General features: G+C 37.5%; 1 protein-coding gene across 1 annotated transcript in view; it reads right to left on the bottom strand.

Annotated features, from left to right (window-relative positions):
- Window positions 1-323: 323 nt before the first annotated feature.
- LOC127446688 (coiled-coil domain-containing protein 85A-like) overlaps window positions 324-9,412 on the bottom strand; it is a 34,441-nt gene continuing 25,352 nt past the window's right edge. The window contains exons 3-4 of the mRNA XM_051707826.1: window positions 4,935-4,992; window positions 324-1,334 (exon numbers count right to left, since the gene is read on the bottom strand). Of these exons, the coding sequence (XP_051563786.1) occupies window positions 1,316-1,334; window positions 4,935-4,992 (77 nt within the window). The 3' untranslated portion in view covers window positions 324-1,315. The remainder of the gene's footprint in view (window positions 1,335-4,934; window positions 4,993-9,412) is intronic.

Genomic DNA, 9,412 nt, shown 5'->3' with positions numbered 1-9,412 from the left:
GTATTCCACAGAAACAATATCAGCATACAAGTTTGGAACAACATAAGGGTGAGTAAATATTCAGAGAATTTTCAACTATTCTTTTAAACTACTATTGGATGTTTTCACTCCTGTATTATCCTGATTCTGCTGAAAACATCTCATTTACATAAACAAACCAAATGAGCAACATGGGAATCTAGCTGTCCTTTGTTCCTTAAATTAAATCCTTATATTAGTGAAACAAACAATAAACACCATGTGTAAGTAATGAAAATCCTTTAATGTTTTGCACATAGATATTTTCATATTATTGTTGTTATAATAATAACTACCTCAAAAATAATAGTTATTATATGCATATAAAACTAATCCATTAATTTACTATATGTACTATGCTGTACTTCTGTATATAAAACAACATGAAGAAACACCTCATCAGCTTATATAAGAGCTTGAAGGGAGGGAATAATAATAAAGCCAATAAACACACATACATACACACATAGAATCAGTGCAAAACACTGATGAGGTTGTTCAGTCACTGACAACATGTACAGAGTCCGTTTTGTATTCATTGATGTCCATAAACCATACACACACTGGCATCAGTCATGTAAAGAATGATCCAAGATATGAAAAACCTAACAAACATGATACTGATACGTCTTTGTAGAAGTCTGGATGAAAAATGAATATTGAGTTCCACAACATGGCCACACGTATGTGAACACCCTTTTATTTAATGAGTTCGCCCATTTAATTCCATACAATGAAATTCTAGATAATTGTGCATCTTATGTAACTCCCTATTAATGCCAGTGGTTTTGGTCACATACTGTTTTATAGATAGCTTTGGTGGAAAATTAACTGCATAAATAAACATCAAGGGCAGGTAAGCACCTTCAGAAAGCCACAGCATCTTGTTTCATGTGTCCTATTGCTACTGAGAATGACACAGAAAGATAGAGGAATACAGAGACACAGATATAAAGAGAGGGATGGTTCTAGTGTTTGATTACCCAAATGCAGTACTGTTAAGCCTTTGTAAACCACAGGGAACATTTAGATACTCATAGCTCTGTGTATGCGTATCTGGGTATGTTTGTTTCTGTTGTTTGTGTGAGCATCTTCTTACACCAGAACAGAACTGCAGGGAAAACATCCTGTATCACTCTGGTCCTCTTTGAAATTATTGCAGCATGGCTAGTCAGTCCTCAATGTGAACAGAAATGGGCCCTGACTGCTCGGCCCGGCGTACAAGATGAAAGAATTGAGTAGTAAGAGATGGACCCCTAGGGCTTCTGTGTCACCGCTGACTGTCCATGCAAGAACATCAAGAGGACCCATCAAAACTGTAAAGGAAACAAAATGTTTCACTGTCAGTGGTCACAATTTAAAACAGTGTTTAAAGGAATAGTTCATCAAAAATTGTCATTATTTATTCAACCCCACAAAAGGATATCTTAAGCAGAATGTCTGAGCTTCTATTTTCTATTAAAGGCAAGTGGATAGTGATTTAAGTTTAGGTAAAAATACTGATTTTCTGATGCATAGCTATCTTCATATGAATGACCACGACTTAGGAATAATTTATTGGTGGGACAGGTCCCTTCCACTTTTTGCCATTGCTAATTTTGTCCCCACCACTTTTTGAAATAGCTTTCATCAGGTAAGTGTCTAATGCAGAAGAAACATTTTCACAAGTTCTTGAGCAGGAGTTTGTCATTTTTTATGTTATAATGAGTGCTCGTTGCCTCACTAAATGTTGGGCAATGCAGAGAAGGGGGGCGGACCGGCGCATGCACGCACACCTTTCCTGGTCTGAAACGCGTGGTTGGCAACTTTTTTCCAGTGGCTCGGCATTTCACAGGCCGGCTGAAAGCAAGGGTTCCTGGACCTCTAAAGCCGCAATCCGCATTTAAAGACAGCAGTGACGAGGTACCATTACATGACACATCAAGTGCGTTTCTTCCCAATGCCAGCGATGTAGTTAAGTTACCTACTACATGCATTGATGTTTTTAGCTACTGTTTTACAGTGTTATACACCAGGGTGCAAATAGCATATGCCACTATTTACAGCAAGTGTAAATATCTATGTAAATATAATGTCTGTAGCCTACCATACCATAATTTGGTAATTTAATTCTTTCTAATTCATTTCCACATAACGTCATTAAAAATATTTAATACTTTGTGCAAGTGTGTTTGTTTTAATAAATATTTTCTTTCTTTTTTGTACTTCTGAAGTAGATATACCTCTGCTGATAAAGTACAGTTGATAGTTTTGCATTTTTTAAGATTTATGCTTTTGAATAAATATAACTTTTTATTTGCACAATTTAAGCTTGCTTAGATATTGATGTTGGGTGTGTTTGGATAGGTATACTTGTAGGTAGGGGGGCCCCATTTTGAAAATCTTCTTAGGGCCCCCAGTATGCTAGGGCCAGCCCTGATGTGAAATATTTATTGGAGTGCTTGAATTGGACATTAAGAATGACTTTATTAGAGATGTCAAAATTAATGCATTAACGCATGCGATTAATTAAAAAAGTTCAACTCGTTAATTTTTCTTAATCGCATTTACCATTAATACAGCATAAACCAGCATAAACACTGGTCGGAAGGGCGGAACCTTCTCAATGTGTCCATCCGGAGCCATTACACCCCAAACACACACAGCAGTGATTCAGTGTCAGTGAAGAAGTGATGGGGAAAGGAGCTCTTAATGCTGTTTGTTGTACAAAACAAGCCTAGATGGAACGTGGTATTTTAATTACCACAGAAGCACGGCAAGTTTTAACTATTACCAACACTTATAGCACTTTTCATGTGGAGTTTAAAGTGGTGCTTGACGCTGGCACTGACCCTGTGACACAAATCATGAACGCAGCTTCACGATTGCTCTAACAAAGCAGAGAGCCACAGTCTGCCGGCTGATTAATATTGTGGAGGATGAGAGTTTAAGAGACTGAATGCCCAATACAGTGAATATGCAACCTATGTGGGGACTAGTTCTATCAATTAGTCAAACTCCCACTTAGACTTTGGGAAACGTTTAATGTTACTTGAATTGGTGCAATTTTAGTGCATTTCTATCTTTATACTTTAGAGGGCTTTGTTTGGAAAATTTAAATAAAGCATTATATTGTTACATATTGTTTTGTGTTCTTTCCTAAGAAGGAAATAAATGCATTCTGACAGGAAAGAAGTATATTTAGAGTCTAATTTCAGCACTTTCAAAACCTGCGATTAATCGGAATTAACTACGGAAATTATGTGATTGATCGTGATAAAAAAAAAAAAAAATTGCGACTGACAGCACTACAGTGTATCAAAACTATCTGCACATAACCAAATTAATATTCATGAGTTTTGCCTCTTTGTGACTCCACTAATCCAATAGTGAGAAAGTCTCCTGTATAATTAACAGCATTAGTTAAGAGATAATTTAAACAAAATGGACATTATAACTGAAATAAATCCATATGAATCAATATCGAATCAAATTGAGAGCTTGTGAATAGGAATCGAATTGGGAAATCAGTATCAATACCAAGCCCTTATCATTTGTACTGCCAAGCCCCAAAAATAAAAGCACCATAAAAGCACTATTAAAGTACTCCATATGACTTATTTACAGGGGTCAAGATTTAGGTGAAGATTTATAGTGAACAAGGAGTTACATATTTGATTGGTTTCTTGCCCCAAAAAGATTGTATCACTTCAGAAGACATCGATTAAACTACTCGAGTCACACAAGTTTAAGACGGCATAAGGGTGAGTAAATGATGAGAGAATTATCATTTTTAGGCAAACTTTTACTTTAATCACTGTAAACAATGATTTAAAAGAGGATTAAAGAAATCATTCATGAATGACATAGTACTGGTTTCCCTGTCTCCTCAAAATAAATAAATAAATAAAAGAAACTCAAAATGAGGGGGGAAAGCAGTATTGGAATTGGTGATTATTCCCTGAGGATAAATGTCTGCCTTTGAGCTATTAAATATTAACAAAGCCATTTTCTGCCCACGCTGGGAAGCTTTACGAGATCATGGATAGACAGGGTCACCTCTGCCTTTGTATTCACACACACACACAAACACACACACAGACACACACACACAAACACACACACACACAGACACACACACAGGGATCATAGTGATACAATGACTGTACGTATCAAAGTTTCAAATGAGAGACAGACTAGAGCAGAGATTATGGCTTTGTCCCATACCGTAGAAAGTTGCCATGCTGTATGCTGTCTACATACTCAGTTCCCTTCTATAGCAGCACGTAACTGAAATGGAACCTCATAACTTACTGAATTGAAACTGCAGCAACTCTATTAACATGCATTCATGTTGCCACAAAAATAGCACAAGGCAAACAAAACACCCGACTTGTGTGAATATTCCTAAAAAAAGATACATTTACTTGAGAAGTAAAATGACATAACATGTTAGGTCTTGTTTTCAGAGAAATCTAAGTAAAATGTTATTACATTTTAGCTTGAAACAAGGAAAAACTATTTGCTAATGGGTTTAAGATAAATTAAAATAGTTCAAAGGGAAAACAAAATTTTTGTACTGATTGGCAAATTGCTTTTTTTGTTGTTTTATGCATATACCTCGCAAAAGTTGTTAAGAATTTGTCTGAATACAAGACTTAATTAATATATCTTGTTTTAATGATATTTAGCTATTTTTACTGTAAAACAAGACGTACTGTAAATCCTTATTATTGGAATTCTTTTTTTGCAGTTTATATGATATCTCCGGCCATAAAAGCGTTCCGTTGCCCGACGCCCAGAAGACGACATGTAAATAAACAAAATTAAGACTAGCAATTACAACCCCCCACCCCTCACTTCACAATAAAAATGCTGTATAAGTAGCTATCTCACTAGGGTTTGGACCAGAGCCAAGTTATTTGGGCAGAACTCACCTGTCCCAGATCTTTACATTCCTGCAGTTGTTGCTGCAGCAGCCTGCTGATATCAAAGCTGCGAAGAAAAACAGAGAATGTTTGAGAAACAGAGAATAGTCTGCAAATTTAAAATAGGACTAACAGCCCATTGTTTCAGTACATACTTCAACAGCAGACACAGAATGTATTTTAATTTGGCTGGTTGAAAAAAGTGAGGTGTTTACTGGAGGTGTTTGTTTGTTTGTTTGTTTGTTTGTTTTTGGATTTTCTCCCCTTTTCGCCCCAATATGGCATGCCCAATTCCCAATGCACTCTAGGTCCTCATGGTGGCGTAGTGACTCGCCTCAATCCGGGTGGTGGAGGACGAATCTCAGTTGCCTCCGCGTCTGAGACTGTCAATCCACGCATTTTATCACGTGGCTTGTTGAGCGTGTTACCGCAGAGACCTAGCACGTGTGGAGGCTTCACACTATTCTCTGCGGCATCCACGCACAACTCACCACGCGCCCCACCGAGAACAAACCACATTATAGCGACCATGAGGAGGTTAACCCACCCTAGCAACCGGGCCAATTGGTTGCTTAGGAAGCCTGACTGGAGTCACTCAGCATGCCCTGGATTCGAATTTGAGTATTTACTTGCTGAGCTACCCAGGCCCCCTCTGGAGGTGTTTGTTAAAGTTTTATTTGGTTTGTTCAAATTAAAGTCAACTTGAAATGTAGCTTTTTTGCTTAAAACATGTTACTGGTCTTATTGTGCACAATATACGGATAGTTTGCTCCAGGTATTATAGACCTCATTGCTTGTTTCACTTGGAAATATGTCACATTACGAAAGTAAAATGGGGTTACGGACAATGTTTCATTTTGACTTTAGTGTTTCTGTAGTGGTTTACAGGAAGCACTGCTCCAGACATAATTGCTTCCCCAGCCTCACAGTGCTTGAGCAGTTGTTTTCTCTTTTTAAATGTCATAATGTTTAGTAGCACTCTGGAGACCAAAGGTAGACCTTCTTATTTGCCTGCAATACTGAGCCTGGTGCTAAAATTTTCTCCTGCGTGCCTGCCGAGACTAACCAACTGTGAACCTGTCTGCTTTTCCCATATGCCATCCCATCAGACCACACACAGACACAGACAGGCAGACATAGTGACAGTCCTTCCCAGAGAAACCTCAAGCTGTGAAGGGTGTAATCTGTCAGAGTAAGAACATACTATTTCACAATGTCACGTCTACATTCTCAGGGGCAAATTCAATAAACGATTGTAGCACTTTTACGCACAGAATTTCATTGCAAAAACCTGCGTCTTGTCCACTAACACCCCACCACAATTTTGGGATACTGCATAAAAATGCTGGATGGAAAGTCTACAAAATACACATAAAGATAACATCCCTTACGAAAATTGAGAGTTCACTGCAAATTTGCCGCAAATTCGTCACAGATCATTTTCACATGCAAAGCGAATCAAAAGCGAATTTGCATGTGAAAATAACGAGCAGCAAATTTGCTGCAAGTTTGTGGCTAGTTTAGATTTTTTGTAAAGGATAGCTTAGACTCTTACAAAAAATGAGAGTTCACTGCAAATTTGCCGCAAACTTGCCGCAAATTCGCAACAGATAATATTCTCATGCAAATGAGCTTTGCGGCAAACTTGCAGCAAATTGTTCATTGTTGCCAAAGGTTTGCCGGAGGTTCACCACTACCGGTGAAGAGCTGCAAACTTCTGGCAAGCATTTGTGATGAATCAAAAGCTCATTTGCATGTGAAAATAACGAGCAGCAAATTTGCTGCAAGTTTGCAGCTAGTTTAGATTTTTTGTAAGGCATAGATTGAGGTGGATACATTTTTTATTTGATAAGAAGACACACGTATAATCTACAGTGAAAATACATTTTCTGAAATAAATTCTAAGATGTGCAACAAAAACCATTGATGCCATCTCAAACCTTGCGCTGATCGTTCTGAAATGCTAGACACAAAGCCTGTCATCAAAATGACTGGCTATTCAACCTCCCAGAACCACCTGACATGCTTTCATTCCCAGATATAAGGCATTTGCCGCCGGTCGCAAGCAAACATGAGGTTTGTTAGAGCGTTTTTTCTGCATGCTCTAAAGCGCAAGTCATTTATTACATTGAACTAAAAAACCACAGTGGCTTCCCCAATGACAACATCCATTTTGTGCCAATTTCCCCGTAAGTGACGATTTGGTTCTCTTCAACAAACATTGCCTTATTCGCAATTAGTTTTTGCAAAATTGCGATTTTTTGCAAAAAAAAATCATTTTGTAACTTGGATGGAAGCATGACTATGTATTGCATTTCTCTTCAGAGCAAACATGCCTCCTTAAAGTAGTCTTGTTATAGATTGCAACCTTTTCACAAAGGTTTGCGATACTTGCCTGGCAAAATGAAGATTGATTCATATTAACACAGTTTTGTTTAAAATAGAAATTGTGTACATTATTTATGGCAGCAGTAATTCATCAAAAGTTTATCAAATGATGAAAACAAGGTTAAAGTACTGCTGCATTTAGCAGTTTCTTGGCCGTGTTTGCGCTGTTCCCCGTTTTGGAATACCAGATTTGCACAATTCCCTTAGGACAGTGGTTCTCAAACCGGTCCTGGAGGCCCCCCAGCACTGCACATTTTGCATGTCACCCTTTTCTGACACACCCAATTTAAGTCTTGGAGTCTCCACTAACGAGCTGATGAGTTGAATCAGGTGTGTTTGATTGAGGAGACATCCAAAATATGTGTTGAGGGGCCTCCAGGACAGGTTTGAGAACCACTGCCTTAGGAAATCAGGTTCTAAAACAACGTGTGCAAATAAACCATCAGTTAGAACAATTTAGTCTTTTGAATTCCCCCTTTCCCCCGTTCCAACTAGAAAAAACGTGTGCGAGCACCTGTCATTGACAGGCTAATCTGGTTAGCCAGCTTTCCTGCACTCTCGCTGTTCAAGTCATTCGATATTCATTCAGATAAGAGTGAAGGCACGTCCATTCTGTCTGAGCTCGCGTCCATTAAGCCGGCATCAATAGTGCTGCATGTTTCATTCACTGATCCAGCATCCTGCTTCTGTTTTTTCCATCTCGTTATTACATTTGCTGCAGGCGTGCACACGCAGTCGGCCATTAAAGATTCATGCCAGTCAGTGGACTCCTAAGAAATGTTTTAGAAGGCTTAAACAGCCAATGTAAACGCAGATTAAACATAAAACAATGCAGGAACGAGAGAGTGATTTGATCTTACAGAAGATATTAAGAATATCAAAGAGGTTTATGTATCTGCTCCTCAAATGCTAAATGTATAAGCATCCGATTAGGGCTGTCACGATTATGAAATATGGCTGACGATTAATTGTCAAACAAATAATTGTATTATGATAATTAATTGTCTCGTTAAGGGCTTTCACGATTAATTGTTATAAATTGTCATATGTTTTAAGGTGTGCTTTTTTTCTGCATGTGTGCGTCATACACCTTAAGAGGTCATTTTTACATATTTAACTTAAAATATATACAGTACATCAAATAATAAAATAGGAATAAATTATTATTTCCTTTTAAGGCTTTAAAAACGTATTAATGACATGAAAAATAATGTTTTAAATATCAAAATATTCCTAAATACTTCAAATATGTCTGTCCATTTAGTCAACTTTAGTTTTGGTCAATTTTACATTTACACTTGTTTTTTTAACTCATATATTTTATAATTTTTTTAATAAAAAATTATATATAATTTTTATATATATTTTATTATATTTATATAATATTTTTTATTATAATATGCATTAGTAAAACATTCCTTTCCTAATTTCTTCACTTTCACACATTATTTTAATGCTCTGATTAAACCCATGAGCCCTTATTTGTCATAAAGCAAAACCTTTGAGATATTGTTTAGTAATTTTATCACTCCACAGAAATGGAGTAAGCGTGTGTATCCTCCTCTTTGTCACTGCGTGTCATTAACACAGCATGTATGAGTCAAGAAAATTTGCCATTACATGATTGTCTAAAGTGAAACCGGAATGCTTTGCGTTCACTATCAAAGTTTATACTTGTTAGTTTATATTTCTGCGGGAGTTTGGCCCAAGCCTCTGCTGACAGTGCGTGCATCAGAGCGCTTCACACGCTCTTCAGGACAGGAGCTGGATGACCTCCGCGGTGCAGTCAGTGACGCTCGAACTCAGAGTTCAACTGAATAACACACAAATGCGCTGGTCATGGTGTTCATTTATACAGTGTATTCGCTTAAAAGTCCCTTATTTGGGCATTAAAATGAGATAGGAGTTTGAATACCCAGTAATCGCGGTTGTCCCAAATAACTGCGGTTACATAAAATAACCGTGATCAGACGGTTATTTAATAATTGCGACAGGCCTACATTCGATCAGTATTTGGTGATGAAACAAATCTGAAAGCAAGGATTCCCAATATCACTCAATAGAGAGACCTGAGACCCCATAGATTAAAAAATACCTGG

This window comes from Myxocyprinus asiaticus, chromosome 9 (assembly GCF_019703515.2).
Source record: "Myxocyprinus asiaticus isolate MX2 ecotype Aquarium Trade chromosome 9, UBuf_Myxa_2, whole genome shotgun sequence".
Lineage (NCBI taxonomy): Eukaryota > Metazoa > Chordata > Actinopteri > Cypriniformes > Catostomidae > Myxocyprinus > Myxocyprinus asiaticus.
The sequence above is the reverse complement of the archived record's forward strand: the minus strand, read 5'-3'. Positions and strand labels throughout refer to the sequence as shown.